The following is a 26,691-nucleotide window of genomic DNA, read 5'->3' on the forward strand; positions in this document are numbered from 1 at the left end:
CAAGTTGTCGCTAATGGTTGCCTTATAAGGGCTGTCTGATTTCCTCAAATGCGTGTCTAATGTTGCTTGCAAAAGAAACGGTGAGGACGTAGCACCAAATAATACAGAGGCAAACCGATAGGTGATTATTTCACTGTTAGGATCCAGTGGATCCTTGTACCAGAGGAATTTTGTGTAGTCACGATCTTCCTCCTGCAATCCTACTCGGAGAAAGGCTTTGCTGATGTCAGCAGTATAGGCAAAAATACCTGTGCGAAATCGTAACAACACGTCATGTAGCCTTTGTGTTAGGCTAGGTCCCGTTTGGAGACATTCATTTAAAGACACACTGTTAGGCTTTACTTTAGCACTGCAATTAAAGACAATACGAATAGGTGTTGTCAGTGAGTCTTTCACCACAGCATGGTGAGGTAAATAATGACCTGTTTTTCGGTCATCGTGTTCAACAACTTCAATGAACTTATTGTTAAGTTGTTGTTGGATAAGTTGGTGATACATGGTTAGTTTGTCTGGCTGCTTCTGCAGTCGTGTTAATTGAGACTGCAATTGTGAGGCTGCCATAAAATAATTCACTGGAAGTTGTGGATGATCTAACTTCCATGGTAGTCTTACCCAGTATTGTTTATTTGAGTAGACAACGGTATCCAGATATTGCTGGTAAGTCCATGTATTATCAGGACTTGGTTGCTCAGGGATGATGCCTAACGTATCTAAATCCCACAAACGATGTATTGGTGGGTCAGACTCAATGTCCTCGGCTATTTCCCTGAAGCGTAGGGGTGACTGCTCTAAGCCTAGTCACGCCACAATTACATTATTGGTTTGTTGGTTTGTGGGCGCTGGACCTTGTCTGAAAAGCACGGGTCCTGTGAGCAATTTGCCACCTGCGGACGACAACAAATTCATACCATGTTGCCTAGTGCATCCAGTGATAAACTTGTAATAATGATCCGCGCCTATTAATATTCCAATATCTGTGAGGCAATCGGAATTTATTTTATGATCCGCTAGCCTCATGCGGTTTCGCTTAAGGTGTCTCGCAGTGCGAGCTAATCCTGTGACCTGCAGGTCCGTAGGAATCTTATCCACTACCACCGCATGGATTGGGCTAGCAGAGGATCCTAATCTAACTAGTAATTTAACTACCTTGTAGTCACGCGGTCCACTATTTGACAGGAAAGCAGAAATGTTTAACTTCACACTTTTGGTAGGTTTTAAATTTAAATCATCTACCAACTGCTGTGTGATGAAGGTTTTTTGGGAACCTTGGTCAAAGAGACCTCTACTGTTAATTCTAGATCTTCGGTTTATTAATTTAAGCTGAGCGGTAGGCAAGGTAGTACTATTGCCTGACTCAGTAGCAAGTACATTCACTTCGTGATGTACTTTACAATATTGCACTGCAGTAGAATTAGTAAAATTCTCTCCAGTGGTCAGAGTTGGTGTAGGAGATTTCCTACATAAGGCGTAGTGGTGTACACCTTGGTTACAACGGTTGCAAGTACGTAAAGGTACTGCACATTTCTTGGGAACATGAGAACCCATACATTTAGTGCATTTGTGCAGTTCCTGTAACCTTTTAACTCTAGCATTATACGTAGGATAAGCAGAGCATTGGTAAGTGGTGTGTTCCTGATTGCAGAACAGACACTTTCTCTGGTTAATAGACTTAGTCTCTTTAGTAGACAAGTCATTGGTTATCTCTGAAGGAGATACTGAATAGGTACCTACATTTCCACTTCTTTTCCTGGTGGATGGAGTAGGTTTGGATTTATATTTATTAGACTTACTTGGAGTCTGTTTAGGTTTGACTGAAATATCAGTATTAATTGGTTTGGACTCAGGTTTAATTTTGTCATGAGTCTTTAACCTATTAACTGTGATCCTCAACCCCTCGAAAATCTGATCGAGAGTAAAGAAACTCAGTATTATAATGTGAGCAGAGCTCTGTCAAGACGTTTCGAGGTAATTTCCTCTGTAACAATAGCTTGATAGACCATTCAGAACTAGGTATATTAACCTTGGTACCTAAGGCCTTTACTAGAGACTCTACTTCTAGTCTGAAGCTTTGAAGTGACTCTGGTCTACTGTTTGGTGCATTCAGATCTAGCAATTGATAATAAAGGGTAGCTATACTTAACTCTTTGTTGCAATAGTTCAACTTCAGAAGTTTTATAGCTTCCTCATAATTACTCTCATTAAGAGTAAGGTTATGTATGACCTTTTTAGCCTCTCCTGTGAGAAGACTGAGTAGGTATGAAAATTTAGAAACTTTGTCTAGAGACTGTTTCTTATGGATGTGAACTTCAAAGGAAGTCCAAAAATTATCCCAATTTTCTGTATCTAATCCTGAAAAGGTGGGCAAGTCTAGAGTAGGTAAACGAACCTCAGGTAAGTGATTATTGAAGTGAGACCCAGTGTTGCTGGCATTGGCTCCAGACTGTTTGGCTAATTTAGGTAGCCTGAAAATTTTATCACGAGTCTCCTCTTCATATTGGGAGATGTCGGTTACTATTTGACTTACTTCATCAGGATCAATTTCTACAGTATTTAGCAGATCAAGATAAGATTGACCTGCAGTTCTGACTTGATCAAATTTCAGATCAGCCAATCTAACTGTTGACTCTAAGTGATAAGAGTCAATGGGATTATCTTTAGTTAAGTCATCAGCCTTATTAATTAATCTGGTCAAGTGACCTTTAAGGCCAATGTAGGTTCTCCTCAATTGTTCAGGAGTAGCCATGTTGGGCTTAGGTTCAAACTTCACAGTGTTAGGGTATGTATTACTAATGAAGCTTGGATACTTGTTCATTAGTGAACAGGTAACATTAATTGTAGCCCAAATTAAGGTGACTACTTTATATTTTACCTCACTTGAGGTTGAATGTACCTACCTACCTAACAACAAATAGCTAGATATTTTGTGTACTGTCTGAACTCCACCACTAGTTCTCGTCTGGTTAGCTCATCCTTATTACCATCAGAGTTAATGGAGATAATCCAGCAATACACAAAATAATGCATACAAGAGAAATATTATGGAGACACTCCAATCAGAGTTATCTCAAAATTTATCCCACCCTATAGAGGGTCAGCACAAATAATATAATACACAACACTGACTAGTTTTAGATCTAGTCGTAATAATTCCTAACTAAGAACTATAAATTTATTTAGTCTGGGCTTGTACCAAATTCAGCACAATCTCAGCCTAAATTCTACCTAATAACATGGGTAAAGATTATTATGGTGCAGTAAAGTAAATAGTTGTGCTGTATTTTTGTTTTTTTTGTTTTATAAGAGTGCTCTTGCACACACAGGTGAATAATTATGTACAGTTAAGTTTGGCTTGCCAGCCACAGCCTTTTGTGATGGTTGATGGTGTTAATTAACTTGTCAACCACATGCAACCTAGATTCCCCTGACAAATGTACACCGTCTCTGGTCAGGTTCTGTCTGTAAGGTCTGGCTGTAAATTGGATATATGTGGCATCCAATCTCACTCGTTTTTTCAGCCTGAAATTTATGTACTTAGCAGCTCTCAGGTAGTATTCCGGAGTTACTCCCCAACGATTATCTTGACTTGGTTGGCGAGGTTCCACTAATGTGAATACTACTGATTCACTGATGAGCTTGAAAGAAGAAATTATGTTTTTGAGGTGTTTGATCACCTCGGCTGGATGACGAGTTGGGTGGATGTCATTGCCACCTAAGTATATAATAGTTAGATGGTGAGGCCACTCTAACGCAGGTGTTAGGGTGGTGTTGTTGTAAAAGTTATGAGCTGTTGCTCCTGGTGACCTAAAGATTCTCACCTCGGTGTGAGGTATAGGTCTAAGTGTTGTGGGTAATTGGCTATGACCCACTAAAGCCACTTTATACATGAGGTAAAAGTAGCAATATGTTAGTGTGATCTAGGCTAACTAATGTGTTACAATGTTAGTTGACACAATTAATTAAATAGTTAGTCTAGCTTCTATCACACAAGGATTAGCTATTAATGGTTAATATTTTAATTATAAATTTAATGCCTATCCGGTTCGGATAAGGACCATAATGTGGGATATTTGGGCTTGATTCTGATTAATTAATAATTAAAGTAGTAAATTAAATTACGAAGGACCACCCGCTTTTAAAGTAAAGAGGGAAACTGAGAATTTCTGATCATTAAATAATTCCTAGATGAAACCAGTAACTATGGATATAACTAGAAATCATGATCATAAGATTAATTAATGGGCTGTATTATTAAAAGAAACAAAGCCTCAAACACCTACATTGGGGGGTTATTACTGGAGGTAAGTACGTCCAGGAATCAGTGTGGTTCGTTCACTAATTCAATTAATAATAATCTAATCCTATAAAATAATACTGAATACAATATCATTCACATAAAGAAGAATATGAATATGAGCATAATAATGAGTTACAGTAAATCACACATTAATATCAAAACATTCTGAATAAATCAAATTGCAAAGGAATGGATAAAAAGGAAATAAATCTTAGCTTGAAGCAGATTCCTTTAGATAACCATAGAAGTCCTCTTAATCTCCAGATCCGGTACACTGACGAATGGTACGGTTCAACATGGAGAAGGCAGCATGAGGAATTCTTCTCTCGGGCTGCAAGATAAATAACTACCAGTAGCAATTGATTTAACTACTCAATTTATATTCAAAAATGTTAAGATTTACAGATGAAATGCTAATCACCTGTTATTAGGTGTTATCCCGCTTCATAACGAACAATCACCCTGCTATTATCAGACCTGTAAATGATGCATCAAATAAAGGAGTACTTAGCTGTGGGCACTGTATAAGTATTAAGATTGCCGTATTTTCGCATCCCAGGCTCCGGTGAACCTATCCTGGATAGTGATGCGCTTCAAGTTGGCTGACCACGTGTCGTCAGGAAAAAAATCAAGGGGTCCCTTATTTAACACCAGCACTAGTTGAAGATATTATCTGCAAGGTCATTCACGCCTCACAGTGGCGGCTTTCATCTGAGGATGGATCACACCTGTCCTATTTGCTGGACAATGGCGTCTTTTATGAGTACGGTAAGCGCAGCTTTGCCTCCTTTCGGCTCTGCACGTGTCCGCGTACTGAGGAGGATGGCGTCCCTCCAACCCACGCCGAGTCGACGTTCATAACACAAATTATTGTCTCGAACATTCATATTTCTCGCATTCGCGCTTAAAACTTTAAAGACTGGACGGGTTTATTATTTAGAGGAACAAATTATTAATATTTACTAATTTAAGAATAGTAAATATATAAGGGAGAGGAATTAATGTCTCCCCATGGCATTCATTGATGACGTTAACTCTATCGCGAGGTAGACGCTATGATTCTAACGCTCTATTCGGCTTTTAGTTAGAGAACAATTCGTCTGCAATCAGTTGTCATACAGAATGCTTTAATTATGGAGAATCGTATTTAATTCTCACACAAATTGGATATAATGTGTTTACTGTAATGAAATCTGACGCAATACTGGCGTCAGGTGACGTGAGAATTCTAGCCTACTGCACAGATGAAATATTAGTACATGAGAATTCTACGAGTTGTTAACTTTACTTACTACAATATTTAGTATGGTTAGTAATAAGTAATGAGAATACAACAATGCTGTATTCGGTGTTGGAAATATCCAACAATTACTAGCCACGTTGAGTTAGTTCATGGGGGTGGAGATTACTAGTCACGTTGAGTTACTTCATGGGATGGAGATTACTAGCCACGTTGAGTTAGTTCACAGGGTGGAGATTACTAGTCACGTTGAGTTACTTCATGGGGTGGAGATTACTAGTCACGTTGAGTTACTTCATGGGATGGAGATTACTAGCCACGTTGAGTTTGTTCATGGGGTGGAAATTACTAGTCACGTTGAGTTACTTCATGGGGTGGAGATTACTAGCCACGTTGAGTTACTTCATGGGGTGGAGATTACTAGTCACGTTGAGTTAGTTCATGGGGTGGAGATTACTAGCCACGTTGAGTTACTTCATGGGGTGGAGATTACTAGTCACGCTGAGTTACTTCATGGGGTGGAGATTACTAGCCACGTTGAGTTACTTCATGGGGTGGAGATTACTAGCCACGTTGAGTTTGTTCATGGGGTGGAGATTACTAGCCACGTTGAGTTAGTTCATGGGGTGGCGATTACTAGTCACGTTGAGTTACTTCATGGGGGTGGAGATTACTAGTCACGTTGAGTTTGTTCATGGGGTGGAGATTACTAGCCACGTTGAGTTAGTTCATGGGGTGGAGATTACTAGTCACGTTGAGGTACTTCATGGGGTGGAGATTACTAGCCACGTTGAGTTAGTTCATGGGATGGAGATAACTAGCCACGTTCTGGGACTGGGTCAAGTTAGTTCGTGATCAAGTACTAAGGTCAACTCAGGTTGACATTACCTGAGTCTTAGTCAAGTTCAGGTAATGAGAAAGTTGGTGAGGTCCAATGATGGAGAGTGGTAGTCAGGTGTACTAATGTATTAATTCATTATTAATTATTATTCATTATTATTAACTAATAATAACGAATGCTATATATTGCACCAATGAGGCAGGATTAGCTCTCAGGGTGTCTTGGAACACTTTATCTTAACAATAATTATATCAGTCTAAACATGATATAATGATGATAGTTAAATTATTTGAGTTTTATTGTAGAAGTAAAGATTATTTTTAGTAATTTATTCATTGTTTTTTCTAGGTGATCGAGCACACATCTTTCTCATCAATGAAAAATAGGAGCATTAAAAATCCTGAAATTTATTTGAGCGCTCAGAAGAAGAAAGACGGCTTCTTTAGGAAAGGTGAGTTGCATTGTCCTGACTCATTGTTGACTACACTGTCATGTACTCACCTAGTTATGCTTGCAGGGGTTGAGCTCTGGCTCTTTGGTCCCGCCTCTCAACTGCCAATATATTGGTGTACATATTCCTGAGCTTCTCCATCTATGCCGGAAGGGAGCCGGTCGGCCGAGCGGACAGCACGCTGGACTTGTGATCCTGTGGTTCTGGCTTCGATCCCAGGCGCTGGCGAGAAACAATGGGCAGAGTTTCTTTCACCCTATGCCCCTGTTACCTAGCAGTAAAATAGGTACCTGGGTGTTAGTCAGTTGTCACAGGCTGCTTCCTGGGGGTGGAGGCCTGGTCGAGGACCGGGCCGCGGGGACACTAAAAGCCCCGAAATCATCTCCAGATAACCTCCAGATGCCATATCTATATTTGAAACTATGTATGGAGTCAGCATCCACCACATCACTTCCTAGGGTGAACAGGGGTGTAATGAAAATGCTAAGAAAAGAATAATGATTTAATTGGTGAGGGTATCATTGGCATGCAGGAACATGACAAAGTTGACGCCCTTGCTAAGGCTGCAGTAAATAAAGACAGTATCGAACTGAATCTTGAGTTATCAAATAGGTCCCTTAAAAGTGTCATTAGACGAGAACTCCTGGATGAATTTGAAGAAAGTAGAACTGTGCAAACTAGCAGGTCCATAGTTCATCACTATGAAATGTGTGAAGTAAAACATGTGTATGGGGCAAGTAACAAAGTCAGTAGACTAACAGATGTTGTCACAGCTCGTATAAGACTTGGCTACAAGTATCTCTGGCAGTTCGGCTTGTATAGGGATCTAGATGAAGTAAAGTGTAAAGTGTGTGGACAAAGACCGGGCCACACACTCCAACACTATATCTTGGATTGTAGTGAAATTGAGCCATTTAGAGATAAATCTAAGCTCACTCTGTATGATATGGCAACCTATCTTATTACCATGGATAAATTACCTGAAATCCTTGCACTGTATCCATATTTCGCTTCCAGTAGATGAACGACATATAGGATTCAGAAACAAGTAGTGTATTGTGAGGACTAATAATAAACAGAAGCACCCCTACGACTCTGTAATATCCCCATTGGTCAAACTATTATGTATTAGCGATAAGACCTACCATTAATGTATGATGACTTAATGTAAATATATAGCTCTTGAAATAGCACTTTCTCTGTAACTAGCTGACATTGTAACTATAAGGTGTGAAGGATAGATGAAATTGTTTATGTAATAATCTAAGATGAGGTCTGATAAAGACCTTTTGTGCCCTTTGTAATGCTTTTGCGCTACCGCTCACAGGATGAGTATGGGATGCACAATAAACTAGCCGCCTTCGGCGGCAACAATAAAAAAAACAACAATCAGGTATAGGGTGAGGGAGGTAGAGAAAGGGTGAGGGAGGAGTGAGGAAGTAGTAAGGGAGTAGCGGGGTTGGTCAGGAAGAGTGATAAGAGGGGGGAGTAAGGCAGGAGTGGTCAGGTAAAAGGGAAAGTTAGAGGGAGGAAGATATTGGGATCATTGGGAAAAGTAGAAATTAGAGAAGAGTTGAAAGTAGAAGGTAGAAGCATAAGGGTAGATAGTAGAAAGTGAAGTAGAAAAGATAGACGTAGAGGTAGAAAGGGCTGCTACCATCCATTCTAGTTCATTACATACAAGACAAGGAATGGAACTCGTCTGTACTTTAAGCTGTTATCAATGTTACTTTAGCATGTATAAACTGGAATCATGTATCTTGTTCCATGCAAGATTCCTTAAGGCAATAAACTCATGAGTGTTCTACGCTTAATTTGCAATATATCAGAAAATCCAAGATCTAGGGAACACAATTAAAGTCAGATTAAAAAGTAAGTTAATCAAGTATATTTAACATGATAAGATTCATAATTCAAGCAATTTTCCTTAATGTTGACACTGTCCAGATTAATAACCAATGTGAGTCACCACACAAGACCTTGAGGGCACTATGACTCTCTGCCCCTGCTAATCACACAACACCTTAAAGTTTGGGAAACACGAAATAAGTCACCCTAAGGTTCAACTCATCAAGAGTCTGAGCCTAATCTGGGTAGAGATGGGGTGGAGGCAGAGTCCCCACCCAGCCTGACAGCCTAGACTGGCTGATGTTCAGTTGTCCACCCCCAGTCTGTTCTGTTTTCTGTTGATGCTGTGCTAGGCTCTCGAATATACAGTTCCCTGGGTATTTATTGGGAATCTGGGAGCTAACTCCACCAACTAAATAGATAGCCCCAGACCATCTACCAAGCCACGCCTTAACGGGCGGCTTGTTTGAAATACACACCCGGCTACCTGGCTGCAATTATTAGTTTAGCAGAAGCAAGGTAAAGTCACACGACCTGACCACTGGTCAGTTTGTCGTCATTAACACTCTAGAGGTGTGAGTATGGCTCAGACACCCTGACGCCTCTCAAAATCCTGTCTGACTGGCTCATGTACTATGCATGTATTAACTAAATCCAACTAAACAGTCTTATGGTGTTACAGTGCATTATTTACTAACTACTCTGGCAGTGTGTGGTTCTGTGTTGTTATGGAGTATTCGCTTAGTTTATGTGAAGTAAAGTTTACATAAAGGTTATCTTGGACTTCTTTGCTCATTGTGGCTTGTGTGAGTGCTATAAGGTGTATTTACCTATCAGTACTTACCTATCACTGACTACGGGGAAGTGAGGTCTAGTTCTTCATCCCCTTTAATTAACATTGTTGTACCTGTTGATCTATAATTTATCTATTCTGATTTTCGAATTCTAAATGGAATCTAACGTTAAAGTTGTGGCTGGAGGGAAGGGGTTTCTACAACTTCCTCTTCCAAATCATTCCACTTGTTGACCATCTGTATAGGGTACCAGATTTTTCGTACGTCTCTTCGACTCATTTGCGTTTTAAACTTCTACCTATATCTTCTTGTCCTGCTTCTTCTCCCTTTAAAAAGGCTGTCCTTGTCCACGTTATCAATTTTTCTCCGTATTTTGTATGTTACGATCATAACCACCCTCTCTCTTCTCTCATCCGGGGATTTGAAATCTAATTTCCTGAACCTGTCTTCATAGACAGGTTCCCGGTAGTACACTCGGGTTCGTTCTCGACGCACAATCAAGAATTCCGGGTTCGAATCCAGGGCGATACACAAATGGTTGGGCACGTTTCCTTTCACCTAATTGTCTGTTTACTTAGCAGCAAGTAAGTAATCAAGAGTTAGTCAGCTTGTTGTGGGGTTGCATCCTGCGCGGGGTCAATAATTCTACCCTGGGGGGGGGAACCTCTGAATGAATACACTCTGGCTTCCTGTCCCCCAACACAGTGAATTAAAAATAATTAAAGAGCTTATCTCTCTTAGCTCAGGTACTAATCCTGTTGCAAAACTTTGTACTTTGTAAATTCTGGTTTTGTTTCACGAGGTGCAGACTCCAGGCTGGTGCTGCTTATTCCAGATTTGGTTTAATAACCAGCCTTGATTAATGTTTCTTAATATCATTATAATGTTTAGCAGCATCCCATAATTTGTTACCCTGATAATGTGTGCCTCTGGTCGAGACAGTGTTTGAATTATATCTTCTCCAAACTCCTTTTTTCTTTCCCACTCATGTAGGTTTTTTCATTTATGGTGTAGATACCTTCTAGACTCCTTTCTCATTTTGCCATCTCCATTAAGTTACATTTATTAATATTGAATTCTAGCAACCACATGTTTGCCATTTCTGGGGTTTGTCAATGTCATCCTGCAAATTTCTACAGTCACCTTCGGTGTTTACTTTCTTTATTTGCGTCAGCCTTTTGGGAACATTGACATGTCAAACTTACTCCATCAGGTTGGTCATTCACAACAATTGTTAACAGCAGGGAGGTCCGAGGATCCTTGGGGGAATTCCACTTGTTACCTCCTTCCAACTCGAACCCTCGTCTCTGACTCTGTTTTCTGTCATTCAGGTAGTACTTTATCCAGAGCTGTTTCTTCATTTATCACAGCTTCCTTCTTCATCTTGTATGCCAGCCTTTCATTAGCAACTGCACTTAAAGATTTTTAACCATCTCGACAAATATTCCCTTCCCAGCCTTTCTTTTCATTATTTATTTTAATAACCTTTTCATAGAACTCTATCAAGTTTGTTAGGCACGTCTTTTCTCTGTTTCAATCCATGTTGCATCTTCGCTACAACGTTTATCCTCTGCACATGTTTACTTATTCTCAACCTGATTACTTTTTTCCAGCACTTTACACAGAATATTGTCAGCGACATTGGAGAGTAATTTAGGTTCTTCTGTCTTCACACATTTGAATACAAAAACTATGTTTGCCTTTTGTCTAGAATTCTGGAAGTTTTCCAGTCTCAAATGTTTTATTGAAAATTGTAGTCAACGAGTGACATTGTACTTCTGCAGCCTCTTGCAACCGCCATGGTGATAATTGGCCTGGTTCTATTGATGTTGTTGTGTCTAATTCATCCTGGTGTTTACTAATGTTCTCAACGTTGACTCATTTTTCGTCCAGTGATACCTTAGTATTTCATCTCGTTAGCCTGGTCGCCACACTTGCTCGTTCTTAAAGACTCCTAAAATCTATTGTTGAGTGTTTCACAGACCTCCTTGTCATTTTCCGTGAGCATTCTACCATGTCTCTCCAACCTCATCACATGTCAATTCCTTATGATTTCCTCTTTATCTGGCTATAGAACAGCTTTAGATGGGCCTTAACCTTTGCTGTATTGTCGTTTTTAAATTGCTTCTCAGTTTCTGTACTTTCCTGGTCCTTTCCTTTGCTTCTCTACATTCCCTATTGAACCAGGAGTATACTTCTCTTTTCTCGTCCATCTCCCTATTGAATGGGATGAACTTCTCCATTACATATGAACATTTCTGATAAATTAATTCCATAATCCTATTGTTGATTTCCCTTCCCCACTGGACTTCACTAAGATAGTCCCTCACTTTCACGTAAATCCCAACGTCTCTAATATCTTCTTCGTCAATGTGTTCCTTGGTTAATCATATTCCTTTAGTTTCATTATGTTCTCTAGCATGATAGTGCAGTCGTCACTGGCAGTAGAGGGCATCTCGTACACTATTATCTTAATATCTGGGACAGTTTGGGTAAATACCATGTCTAGTGTTGCTGGTAGATCCCTGACTCGTTGCTTCTGTAATATGTTGCTTCAGGAAGTGTTGTCCCGTATCTACCAGTTTTGTTCTCCATTTTCATGCCCCTTGTGAGGGGGGGGGGGTCCTTTTTTATTCAGTCTATTTCTCTGTATTTGAACTTCGCAACTATAAGATTCTTAGCCCTGGATCCCCCTTGCCACCATTGGTGCTTTTTACATTACCTTTAGGCAAGTTTCATTGCATCTGTCATATTTTTCTATAGGCCTTGTATTTTTTAGCGATGGGTTGTAACTCCTCGCTTCAACTACTACTACTACCTTCTTGTCACCAACTGTTGCTATTGCTAGTGTGTGCTCTTGCTTACTTGTTCCTTCTAATACTTATACTTCCTCACAGCTCCAGTGTGACTATAGCATTACCCTGGCTACAATCACCTCGGAGATTGTAGTGGTTGGTTACCCCACCTACACCACCGTCTTATTTTATTACTTGATATCCTTGTGAGAAGATTGCAATATTTTTATAACACTCTTTAGTTTCGTTTCAGTTATTGCTATATAATGTGTGGGTGTTATTCAGCCTTCTATACCTCCAACCCTACACCTTTATTTGTAATTGCATCTTCATTGGCGAACATAACCTTAATGCTACTCAGTACTCATCTCTGCAAGAATGCCTTGGTTTCCCCTTCGAAATATTGGTTCCTGTTTTCCCGTGATCATTTTTACTTGTGCATGAGGTGTTTGTTGTTCGAGTCCTTCTTGCCTCAAAAACCTGGGGCCAGATTCACGAAGCAGTTACGCAAGTACTTACGAACGTGTACATCTTTCCTCAATCTTTGACGGCTTTGGTTACATTTATTAAACAGTTTACAAGCATGAAAACTTCCCAATCAACTGTCGTTATTGTTATAAACAGCCGCCTGGTGCTTCGGAGCTCATTAAATGTTTAATAATTGTAAACAAGGCCGCCAAAGATTGTAAAAAGATGTACAGGTTCGTAAGTGTTTGCGTAACTGCTTCGTGAATCTGGCCCCCTGGCTTGTTGTACAGTATCCTCTGATCCCTTACCTTCCTCTGCTTGTGAAGTATCTGCACTGCTATCCTGACCTTCCTCTGCTTGTGCAGTACTTGTGCGCTATCTAGTCTCCCAGGGATGAAAGTCCAGATAACACTCGTTTTTCTTCTCCAATTTATTTTTATTTTTGTTATATATACTATGGTAGTACCCGAGGATGCCTGGATCTCTATGTTTGTCTCCCCTTTCTATCTCTAGATCTATCTCCGTCTCTACCAAATCTCTATCTCTTAAGATCTTTACCTATCTTTATCTCTACCTATCTGTACTTACCTTTATCACTACCTACCTGTAATTATCATTATTTCTACCAACCTGTAATTATCTTTATCTCTATTTCTATCAATATCTAGCTATCTCTCCCTCGAGCTATCTCATCGACCTACCTACCTGCTTCCCCTCAAAAGATCCACTGAAGAAATATATCAGATTCAGAGGCTTTGCTTTTCTTTCTCTAATCTTCCTATTTCCATGTTTTTTTCAGTAACAACTTCACATTAGTCACACGCAATATTTCACACTTGTCTCCTCGCAAGTCTCAATACCTATGACCAAGGGGGTGTTTAGAAATGCTAATATTTCTTAACGAATTTAATTTAAGCCTGAGGAGGCCTGGTCGGGGTCCGGGCCGCAGGGACACTGAACCCCGAAATCATAATAAGGCAAGGTTCCCCGACCAGCCTATGTCTGTCCCTTACCCCCCTGCAAAGTCTGGAGATAAATTTTGAAAGGCAAGCAAGAGAAACAGACAGACATTCTTTTTTATAGGATAGTATTGGAAAGGGGTTCCCAGCATTGTCCAGGTCTCTCTCTCTCTCTCTCTCTCTCTCTCTCTCTCTCTCTCTCTCTCTCTCTCTCTCTCTCTCTCTCTCTCTCTCTCTCTCTCTCTCTCTCTCTCTCTCTCTCCCTCCCTCCCTCTCCCTCTGTTACGGCCCTACTGGGACGCAACCGGGTTCTTTTCTGATGGTATTAGTTTTTTGGGGTATCCGGCCCCAAGTTAGTAGAGGCTTTCAAGGGGTGAGCTCCGTAACGCAAGTAAAATCAACGGAGGAGGTACATTAAATACACAAGTATACTAATTTATATATATATATATATATATATATATATATATATATATATATATATATATATATATATATATATATATATATATATATATATATATATATATATTCCTTTCCCACGACCATATGTAAATTAAAGTCACAAAAGGGAATTATTACTACACAGTATATACATCTTCGTTTTCCTCTGAAGGCACTGATCACTTGGCGACACTCACTCTGGGTAGCCTTTCCCACCAAAAGAATTTGGTTTGGGTTTCTAAAAACAATAAAGGAAACAAACCAAATTAATCAGTTGTTCAGATGCGTGACAATGCATCAGCTACAACGTTATCACTCCTTTGATGTGCTCAATCTGGAGGGGATATAGTTGCAGATATAGACTCCATCTGGTGAGTCGAAGATTCTTCTGTTTAAACTGGGCGAGAAACTTTAGAGGGTTGTGGTCAGTTCGTACTAGGATAGGATGACTATTACTAGTTAGATACACTTCAAAGTGTTGGACTGAACTGATTAAAGCAAACGTCTCTTTCTCTATGACGCAATAGTTGAGCTGACTGGGGGTAAACTTCTTAGAATGGTAGGCTACAGGATGTTCCACCCCTTTTTCATCCTTCTGAGATAATATGGACCCCAGGCCATAGTCGGAAGCGTCGATTGTTAGGATAAATCTATCCTCAAAACTCGGGGACCTGAGGATTGGAGAAGAGATTAGAATCGCCTTGAGGCTCTCAAAGGCTTCCTGGCAATGTTCATCCCATGACAGCTTCACACCCTTCCTCAAACGATTTGTCAGGAAGGGGGGACTATGGATGAAAAGTTACGGACAATCTTATGGTAGAAACCAGCCATACCAAGGAAACGCAAGATGTCCTTCCTGGTGGCTGGTGTAGGGTACTGGACTATTGCCTCTATCTTGCTGGCCTTTGGCGCAATCCATCCTCCTCCTACCTTATGACCTAAAAAGATGACAGAGGTTTTGGCAAACTCAGATTTGTGCAGGTTGACTACCAACCCTGACTGGAGCATGGCCTCGAAGAAGTTCTCTATGTGACGTAGATGGTCCTGCCAATTAACATCATATATTAATACATCATCGATGTAGACCAAGGTGTTTTCTACGTCACGCAGCACAATACCCATCAGCTTCTGGAAGGTGGATGCTGCGTTTTTCATCCCAAACGGCATCACCTGACATCTCTCAAACAGGCCGTCGGGAGTCACGAACGCAGAGATGGGTTTGGCCCTCTCCGTGAGGGGAACTTGTCAATAGCCCTTAAATAGGTCAAATTTCGTCAGGTAGCTAGCTTTGCCTATGGCATCGAGACATTCCTCTACTCTGGGGAGAAGATAGGTAGTCAGCTACTGTGACCTTATTCACCTGGCGATAATCAATACAGAAACGGTATATCTTACCAGGTTTGGGCACTAGTAGTATCGGGGATGACCATGGGCTTGTGCTTGGGGCTATCAGATGGTGTTTCAACATGTACTCCACCTCATCTTCCACCACCTTTTTCTTTAGGGGATTGAGTCGGTAGGGGTGTTGCTTTATAGGCTGGATTCCTTCCTCCAGTACAACGTCATGCTGTAGGACAGATGTTAGTCCTGGAACATCTCTGAAGATTGTCTTGTATCTCCGGATCATTTTCAGCATTGATGGTTGATCTCCTCCGTTCACATGCGTCAATTTTGCCTGCAAATTACACAGAATATCGGAATTAGTACATTCTCATCCTCCTCAATGTCATCTTTAGTTGTCACCATGGTTATTGGGAGTGTATCTTGGCCCTCATATTTTTTAATCATGTTAACATGAACTAAAGTTTCCTTCTTTTTGCGGTCTGGAGTGTTAAGAAGGTAATTGTGACTAGTAACCTTTCTTAACACCTGGTAAGGACCTACAAATTTAGCACTCAAACTTCTGGTCACTGTAGGAGTACATACGAAAACTAGATCCCCTACCAGGAAATCCCTTTGTTTGGTCCTCTTATCGTACCTGCTCTTGTTGGTCTTCTGAGTGTTCTCTAAGGTTTTCTTTGCCATCTCTCAAGCAGAGAACAACCTGCCTTTATTTGTAGATAGCCAGTCCACAACGTCTACGTCGGTCTCCTCGTCCAGCCAATGGTCTCGTGCCACTTCTAAGGGACTTCTCACAAAGTGACCATAAATAATTTCGAATGGGGAGATTCCTAGTGATTCATTAGGCACTGATCTTACCACAAATAGGAGGTAGGGTAGGTCTTCAACCCACTTACTCTGTCGGTCATAGCAAAACTTCCTAAGCATGCCCTGCAGCGTCTGGTGGAAATGCTCCAAAGCTCCTTGCGACTCGGGGTGGTAGGCGCTGGAGGTTGTCTGCTGGATTCCCAAGTCGGCGATCTATTGGCCAAACAAACGGGACATAAAGTTCGATCCCTGATCCGTCTGAATGGTCTTAGGGAGACCATATCGCGAGACGAACCAGAGTAGATGTTTCACCAAGACCTTAGCTGTGATGGTCTTAAGAGGGATCGCTTCTGGGTACCTACTAACCCGATCTAATATAGTGAGCAAATACTGCACCCCTGAGGTAGAAGGGGTGCGGGCCAACTATATCCAGAATGAGGGGCTCGAAGGGCTCACCCATGGATGGGATAGGGCATAAAGGAGCTTTAGGTACAGGCTGGTTTGCTTTCCCTGCCATCTGGCAGGCGTGGCAGGTTTTGTAGAAGCGACGTACGTCCTTCTTCATGTGCGGCCAGTAGAAACACTTAGCTAGTTGATGAAAGGTTTTCGAAACCCCACCATGTCCAGCAAATCTATTGGCATGAGCCGTTTCTAACAGCTTAGATTGGAACACGGCTGGGACGACTATCCGCTTACCAACCTCAGTTGACTGGGGGTATTTCGGTGGACACCTGCGACATAGTACTTCATTCGACCAGATGTACAGATCACCTCCTTTCGTAGGAGACTCTATGGTATTAGCCAACTTTTGTACTTGAGGGTCCTTCCTTTGCACTTCTAGCAGACTGGCTCAAGTCCAGCATTCAGGAACTGGCATCGGGACTGGCGGGTCAGGTGAATGGCTACTCGTAACCTGTGGGATAGGAGGAGAGTCAAACAAAGCATTTAAATCTGATGGTACCTGGAATTGAGCCTGAGACCTTGTTTGCACTACCGCAATTGGACTTGTCTCTTCACACACTGGATCTTCCATGACCAGGGTATGGTTAGGTAACAAACCTAGGGCTAAGTCATTGGCCAAAATAACGTCAATTCCTTCTATGGGAAGACTGTCCACCACAGCTAACTTACACTCGCCTTTGAAGTGTTGGGACTCTAAATGCACCTTTATCAAAAGGGCAACGTATACAATGTGGAAGGAAAACCACCTAGGATTACCTTCTGTGTCCCATTCGCTGATACACCTTCAGGTAATGACTTTTCCAAAATCAGAGACTGGGCAGCTCCACTGTCTCTGAGTACTACCGCGGGCTTACCAAAGTGGTCACTTGATACATACCCTTGTGGAGTATATGAGGCGAACAACTCTTTCCTCTTCTCTAGGGTGGCCATCGGTGGTACTATACTACATACCAGCATAACTTCCCTACGTGGATTGTTACCCGCTCTGCTACGACACCTAGCAGCGATGTGCCCTTTCTTTCCACAGGTCCAACACATTATGTCCTTAATTTGGACTAAACCTCCTAGGACTATCTGAAGTTGACTTGGCGGCACTACGAGGTCTTATCCTCAGGTTTATGTTTGGCCGAATATCTTGAGTAGGTCTTTGGGACATACCTAACAGAAGGCCTATGCGTCAAGACGTATTCTTCAGCCATAGTGGCTGCTGCACTTAAGGTCTCCATCTGTTGTTCCTCTAAGTATGTCTTCAGATCCCCTAATAGGCAGTCTTTGAAATCCTCTAACAGTATGAGCTGCTCGAGGTCTTCTTTCGTCTTCACCTTCCGAGAAGCACATCACTCCTGAAAAAGCCGTTCCTTGATGGTCGCAAACTCGGTGAACGTGTGCTCCGAGGTCTTCTTCAGGTTCCTGAACTTCTGCCTATAAGCCTCAGGCACCAACTGGTAAGCCATGAGCACTACCTTTTTCACCTTGTTGTAATCACTGGAGTCATCAAGGGACAACGTGGAGTAGGCAATTTGGGCCTTCCCAGTTAAGACGGACTGTATCATGATGGCCCAATTCTCCTTTGGCCAAGCCAAAGAGGCAGCAACCTTCTCGAAGGCAGCGAAGAACTTCGAAACTTCCTTTTCGTTGAATTTTGGGACCATCTTTATATTTCTTACCGGATCGAAGCTACTTGTTTCCGTTGTTTTCCTCTGACCACCTAATCGTAGCACTTCTAACTCGTGTTGCCTTTCCTTCCCTTTCTCGTTCTTCTCTCTCTCTCTTTCTCTTCTTTCTTCTCTTTCTCGCTCTTCTTTCCTTTCTTGTAATTCCAAACGTTTCATTTCCATTCCCTTTTCTTTTATTTCTCGTTCTTTCTCTATTTCCTTTCCTTTCATTGCCATTTCCTTTTCTTTAATTTCCCGTTCTATTTCTAACTTCTTCCACTCTATCTCACTATTTATTTCTAAGGCACGCATTCTGACAGTTAGAAAACTTATATTCAGTTCACCTGCATCACTTTCACCGTCACTACCTTTATCTTCCTTTTCAGTGGCAACTACCACTTCACTTTCCTTTGTACTCTGTGCCTCCCTTTCCTGCTTCTCCCCGGCCTTCAAATGTTTGTGAACCTTTCACAAGATCTCAACACGGGAATCACTTTCACATATTTTGATCTCCAGATAGGCACTCACTAGCACAAGTTCTTGCTTTCCCAGATATTTCAATCTGGCAAGACAGTCCTCGTTGTTCAGAAAGTCCTGAACATCGTCCAGATCCTCAATTGTCACTTTCTCCGCCATTGTCACTTAAGTGGTGCACGAACACTTAACACACCGCTTCACTTGAGCACTTAACACACCGAGCACTGTACTTCGCCAATATTGCACTTAATCACACCGAGCACCGCACTCGCCAATACTGCACGTGATCACGCTACACTGAACAGGACGTATAACGTCCTAATAATTACAAACAGGGGAATTATTCACAGGGGATTGCACTACGTCACCACCCCTGTCAAACATACTTGACAAGGGGTCGGATCCCGCTGGGGATGCCAATAATGTTACGGCCCTACTGGGACGCAACCGGGTTCTTTTCTGATGGTATTAGTTTTTTGGGTATCCGGCCCCAAGTTAGTAGAGGCTTTCAAGGGGTGAGCTCCGTAATGCAAGTAAAATCAACGGGGGAGGTACATTAAATACACAAGTATACTAATTTATATATATATTCCTTTCCCACCTCCGTATGTAAATTAAAACCACAAAAGGGAATTATTACTACACAGTATATACATCTTCGTCTTCCTCTGAAGACACTGATCACTTGGCGACGCTCACTCTGCGTAGCCTTTCCTGGTTTCCTCTTCCGTGGCCCAGAACCCACGATGAATCTACCCTGGCCACAGGCCAGCCAAATTACAATCCCACTGGGTGCCTCGTCGTGATGGCCTACAACCACAGTCCAGCCTGTAGCTGGCAGGTACTAGTCAGCCTCGCTGTTAGGCCACTCCACGACTAATACTAGGGTTGCGAGCCCTAGCCCTAAGCCTCGTGTGACTCGCTGGTCACTCTCCTCGGTTGGCACCACAGTGGGTTGTCTCTTCCACCAACCAGCCCCGGATACGGCGAATCCCGTTAATGCCACTACTCAGGCAGGCAATCACACACTCAGCAGAGGTCGTCCGGGGGTGGCTTACAGCTTCTACAAAGCAGACTAGTGAAGAGACCTTGGCTACCTTGGGTAGACTGATTCAACGTACCTCACAGCCGTCCTAGGATGACTCTGAAAGCAGACACGTCATCAGTACTGGGGACACTACATGGGATCACTAGGAAACATCACTTACTAGCTTAGACACAAACGTCCATCTCTTCGTTCCATAGATGGCGTTCACTGTCTAAGCACCACCTCACCAGAGGTGCCGATTAGGACAGGAATCCAGCACTTATTACCGGCATCTCCCGGCATCTCTAGATGGCGTTGTCCATGTTGTGGGATTTTTGGGAGGGGACTCACACATGGTGTGGACATCACGGCTTCATGCTTGGGCGAGGAATTTTGGTTCGTAACACCCTCTCCCTCTCTCTTTCTCCCTTGTAAGATGGGGGGGGGGGGGTTCTGAATAATCTTTACCCCCTTTTCTCTCCCTCTACCCGTATCTTACTTTTGTTCTCTACCAAGAGACCCCAAAACTTTCACTTGAGCCGACCCCACGCCACGTGGTTTCAAGACGATTTACCGGCTTGAGATTCTACAACCCGTATGATGTGGACTAGGCTTCTAGCAAAACCCAAGGGTCGCCATTCCGCCGCCACCACCAGACCAGTTACACTGGGCAATGATCGAGGTCTGGATCGATCATGCTAACCAATCAACCTTGGGGCTTGATCCCCACTAGGAACATATGACTTTGGATCTTAAGTGTGGAATTAATTAAAAATCAACGGTAATGATGAATTTCGATTTGGTGTTAGAATCGGCGCCCAATTCAACTCGGCCTCGTGGGGACCACGTGACAAGGACCAATTCACATAAATATAACACACACATGGAAACTAATAAAAAGACAAATTACTAGCTAATTAATTTATTCAGAATTAAGCAAAATCTAAATAATTGGAGCACTCCCAGTCAGGCAACGAATTGACTATCCCTATACTACAAAACTCTGAGCAAACTTTTACCTTCTATAGACGACCAGCTGGTCTGGAGGCCGAAGATGGAAGGCCACCTGCCCGAGTTGTTTCTCAAAACACACTGTCCTACCCATGCTCGTCTGGTCCTACCCAGACGAGAGCATTGATTGTATCCTTCTGCATAGTCTAAGTTTTACCAAGTTACTAGCAAGGCTTAAGTTTAACAATTAACCTCTGTTTGCACTGAATGATCCAGATTGGTTGAATTATTTTAACTGAAGTTAAATTACCCAAGCATTTTAAGGAAGAGCTATTTCCAATTACAAAATTGCTCTTTGACCTTTGAGAAATAGAGGACATGGAACCTTGTGACCTATGACCGCCAGGTCACTCCGCAATAAAGAGTAGTGCTGGCTCGTGACGTCACTGATGGTGACTTAACTCAATAATTAGAATACTCTTGATATTATAAACAGTAATACTATACAATACAATTTGAATGCAAAATGAATGAAGGCTAATTTCTCTAAATAAGTGAATACTATAGGATGATTCATTATACGAAACTATGAACAAAGGCGTCAATTATTTTCATTGCGAATTCCCTGGGGGATGCGCGTTGCTGGGGTCAGGTCTCTACACGAGACTTCTGGAACCTTCTGGAACCTTCTTACAACAAACCTAGCTTGTTACACCCTCCCTCTCTCTATCTCTCTTCTCTCTCTCTCTCTCTCTCTCTCTCTCTCTCTCTCTCTCTCTCTCTCTCTCTCTCTCTCTCTCTCTCTCCCTCTCTCTCTCTCCCTCTCCCTCTCCCTCTCCCTCTCTCTCTCTCTCTCTCTCTCTCTCTCTCTCTCTCTCTCTCTCTCTCTCTCTCTCTCTCTCTCTCTCTCTCTCTCTCTATCTCTCTCTCTCTCTCTCTCACTTTCTCTCTCTCTCTCTCTCTCTCTCTCTCTCTCTCTCTCTCTCTCTCTCTCTCTCTCTCTCTCTCTCTCTCTCTCTCTCTCTCTCTCTCTCTCTCTCTCTCTCTCACTCCACTCCAAAAAAGTGGAGTGCCTCAAGGCTGTCCTGGGATCTCTGTTGTTTATAATTTATATAAATGATTTAGATTCAGGTTTGAGTAGCAACAATTGCAAATTTGCCGATGATACAAAAATCAATGGGGAAATTAATTCGGAAGAAGACTCACTACCACTTCAAGTTGATCTAAATAGGATTTTGAAATGGTCAAAGGATTGGCAGATGCAGTTTAATGCTGATAAATGTAAAGTTCTGAGGCTAGGTAATGATGATAGAGTTACAAGATACGAGCTAGATGGTGTTGAGATTGCGAATTCGGATTGCGAAAGGGATCTGGCAGTTATGATTAGTAAGAATTTAAAACAAATGAATCAATGCATGAATGTTCGTAATAAGGCAAATATGACACTGGGATTTATTAATCGAAGCGTTAGTAACAAGACACCTGGTGTGGTTCTTATGCTATATCTTGCTCTGGTTAGGCCCCATTTAGATTATGCAGTTCAGTTTTGGTCGCCGTATTATAGAATGGATATAAATTCACTTGAACATGTCCAGCGTAGGATGTCTAAGTTAATTACCCAAATTAGAAATCTTTCATATGAAGAAAGATTAACAAAGCTTAAGTTGCATTCACTGGAAAGGCGAAGAGTTAGGCGTGACATGATAGAGGTTTGCAAGTGGATGAATGGACATAACAAAGGGGATATTAATAGGGTACTAAAAGTATCAACACAAAACAATGGGTATAAATTGGATAAGTTTAGATTTAGGAAAGACTTGGGTAAATACTGGTTCAGTAACAGGGTTGTTGATTTGTGGAACCAATTGCCACATAGCGTGGTGGAGGTGGGGTCCCTAGATTGTTTCAAGCGCGGGTTGGACATGTATATGAGTGGGATTGGGTGGTTATAAATAGGAACTGCCTCGTATGGGCCAATAGGCCTTCTGCAGTTGCCTTTGTTCTTATGTTTTTATGTTCTTAGCCATGTCCTAATCCAACTTAATATAGCACCCCCCAATACCATGAGCCTCTATCATTTTAATCGGTATTTCATGTGGTACTGTATCAAAAGCTTTGCTAAAGTCAAGGTACACAACATCACAATCCATACCACTATCAACTGCCTCAACTATGCTAGAATAAAAAGTTAACTATTGGGTTCATTACCTTCCAGCAATTTGTATGGCTACTGCAGTGTCTCTGGATATCTTTTTGCCAGGCTTGAAAGATGAGTAACCAGTAGCTTGTTCGTACCATATCGCAGTGGATCTTCCTTCCGCTACTTTACCTCTGTGGCGACTTTTGATAGTTGAGAATATTTTCTTCTAGATTTGCTGCATAATCTGTGAGAAACTTGGAGGTATTTGAACTGTACAACAGATAGAGCAGTGGCAGTTTTTGCTAGTGAGTCTGCCTTTTCATTACCATCAATGCCAATGTGACTTGGTATCCAATTTAAGGTGATTGACAGCCCTAGATTATGGGCTTAGAGAGAGAGAGAGAGAGAGAGAGTGAGAGAGAGAGAGAGAGAGAGAGAGGGAGGGAGTGTCGGAAAATCCGACACCATTTAATAATATCATACAGGCAGATAATATTGCTGTGTTGTATAAACAAGTTAACCCATAGAAAATGTAACTTGTAGTGGAATTTCTGTCTATAGAAAATGGGATATTATTACCACATACTATTATAAATTCACCACCTATTATGGTGGGAATTATTCTTAAATACATTAGTCTTTAGGCTTTACCATCATAAAACATCTCATATAAATTAACTTAATTATCAGAATTAAAATAGAGTAAATGTGACCCTTCTATCACTTACTGTCATCTGGACAATGTAGGCCAGTAGTGTCAGTGAGGATTGACTGGTCAGCCATTATTATTGTTTAAGACCACAGAGTCGTGGAGCGAATCACGGCTCCTATAAATTCTCTTGGACGAAGTGTTATGGAAGATCAGAGTAGTGATCTGCCATCATCAACACGCTGTCATCAATCTCAAGGGAAGTGTCTTTCCGAAACCGCGGTTTATCTAATCATTTTTGGCCATTAATGTCAGTAGATAGGGCGTGCCGGTTAGAACACGAATGATCGACTCAAACAAGGTAATTAAGCCTAGGTCTTTATGGTTCCATGTACAGTGTTTTCTCTGATATAGCTGTCATATATTAGGATTCTGGCTTCATAGCTAGCGCCCTTTTGACAGGTCAAGACGAGGAAGCATGCTTTGTGTACCAGTTACTGGGTGATGGAAGCTACCTCAAAGAGGATAATTTGGTGTCTACATCCTGGTTATACCTGGTGGACTAAGGCCTGCTGTACAATAAGATAAGGAACCTCTTCAATGTAAACTAATGTGTAGTTAATACTGTAGTTTGATTGGCTGCATATATAAATTCAATATAAACCCCCCCTAATGTGTAGAGGATCGATTTGTGAGATTATTGCAGAAATACAGTCCACTTAACATCATACAAATTGCTATCGAAGTATACAAATTAACGTAAATATAAATTCTATATAAATTCATATAAATTAAATAAATATAAATCTCACAGGTCGGTTCCCAAATTATTTGGTCCTTCGAACCGGATGACAGATTATTGGCCCGATGAACCCACATTATTGGTCATCTGCGAGTCGGATGACAGATTATTTGGTCATCTTAGTACCGGATGAACCAGTTAACCAGTGGATTCATTAAATATACTAGTGCAGTGTGATTTATACAAAGCCAGTCAAAGACGGCGGCGTTGCCTCGTGCGAGCTCAGGAGTCCCCCTCAGTTCAGATCAGCCTCATCAGCGGTTTCATGCACACCCACAGATTTGATGGCGTGTTATTCTGTGAAATGACAGCGCTAATATTGAAGCCAGCCAAATTAGTGGCTGTGTCTTCACGAGATTGTTCACGGGTTTCGTGGTGTTAAATTTCGCGAGAGATTATCCACGAATTTTGTGGACTTTATTTCGCGAGGTCACTAATAATATTTAATACTTCTTGATAATATTAGAAGTTTCATAGAGGCAATTAAGAGGCTATTATCAATAATTGTGCATATTATTTCTCCAAAATAGAGAATTATTTAATATATATTGCACTAGTGTTCACAACATAATATTTACTAATTGCCAACCCACAACAGGGTAGGATATTACCATTGACTAGTTGAACTATTTATTGTTCATCCTAGTCCCATTACCATAGTCTAGTTGTACTATATTAAACAACCCAGCACCATTAATGAATGGTGCAGACCCTATTTTGGGTGTAAATTTTATCAACTCGAGTTGAGTTGTGTATATATAATAATTTACTTATGATCATTACACCTTTGAGTGATTTATTAGTGTCTATACCATCCTAGGGTGAAATAGAAGAGCTAACCTAAAGGTACTTCCAATGACACTGGTTTATCACTCAAATCATTAGTGTGTATGATTGTATATATATAATGTGTATTAATTTTAAGTGCTAACCTCTAGTAGAGGTAGGATTACAGCCTAGTGAGTGCAGAAATTTTACCCTAGTCTAACATCAGTGCTTGTTCAGTATTATGAGCGACCCAAGTACAAGTCCCACAAGGCTTCACCAACTAGCCAGTATGGATAATGCAGGGAGAATGAAAAGAACCCTTGCAGGTCTTAAAGGCCACTTAACAAGACAGATCAAGAAATGTGAAGATTTGTCACAACAATCTCAAGTTGATTATGCTGACCTGGAAAGCTATTATCAAGCAGCTGCAGGTAAATTTGAGCAAATCAAATGCCAAATAGCAACATATGTGGCTGAACTTGCCAACACCAATTTATCAGAAACAGAAATAGACGACATTATGGTTGATCTTGCGAATTATGAAGATCACACTCAGGCCACATTACAGCCTTACGTCAAATTAATTGCCCAGAACAAGGCAACAACAACAACAGTTGCATCTAATACGAGTCAAGCAGAAGCTCGACTCCCTCCAATTAATTTACCCACTTTCTCAGGAAAAGATGAGGAAGATTGGGACGAATTTTGGAACAAATTCGTTGACCTTGTGGACTCAAAACAATCTTTACCAAAGAGTAGTAAATTCTCTTATTTGCAAGGCCAATTATCAGGTGAGGCTAAAACAGTAGTATCCCATCTGAGATTAACTAATGACGGCTATGATCTGGCAGTAAAACTCCTCAAGGACAATTATGCTGATCCAGAAGTAAGAACATCACATTTAGTTCATGAGCTGTTGCATTTACCCCATTTACCTTCAGCTGAATCACTCCAAGTCTTCAAGCTGGAGGTAGAATCATTGATCAATGCCCTCAGCCTGACAGCAGATACAAACGGGGCTGAGTCGGTCTTGAAAATAATTGTCCAGGAGAAAATACCTAGGGACATATTGAGACAAATGAGTGCTCATTACAATAAAAGTATCTTATCCATGAATGAAATATCTGAGGGTTTAAAGTCAGTAGTTCATCAATTACGAACACATGACAAATTAAAACCACCAAGTAAACCCTCAGAAACCAATAATAGTAAACCACAGAGTACCAAAGGTACTCCAAATCAATCTAGACAATATAATTCAACACCAAAGTGGAACAGTAGCAGTATGGGCGTATATGCAGTGGGACCCTCCAAGCCTATAGTTACTGTGTCACCCAAGAACGTAAACCAAAGGGTACTGGAAGCTATGGAACATGTTTGTTCTGCAATGAGAAACATTCAATGTACCACTGCCCTAATTTTCCTGATAGTGACGCCCGTGTTGAGCGACTTAAAGATTTGCAACATTGCACGAGGTG

The 26,691-nt window shown here is 41.4% G+C and overlaps 1 protein-coding gene across 1 annotated transcript in view; it reads left to right on the forward strand.

The window, feature by feature from the left end:
• The window catches only part of LOC138367911 (sulfotransferase 1E1-like), a 43,069-nt gene that overhangs the window by 5,945 nt on the left and 10,433 nt on the right, over positions 1-26,691 (forward strand). Inside the window, exon 2 of the mRNA XM_069330188.1 lies at positions 6,724-6,826. Coding sequence (XP_069186289.1) covers positions 6,724-6,826 — 103 coding nt within the window. The remainder of the gene's footprint in view (positions 1-6,723; positions 6,827-26,691) is intronic.

Source organism: Procambarus clarkii, chromosome 23 (genome assembly GCF_040958095.1).
Source record: "Procambarus clarkii isolate CNS0578487 chromosome 23, FALCON_Pclarkii_2.0, whole genome shotgun sequence".
Lineage (NCBI taxonomy): Eukaryota > Metazoa > Arthropoda > Malacostraca > Decapoda > Cambaridae > Procambarus > Procambarus clarkii.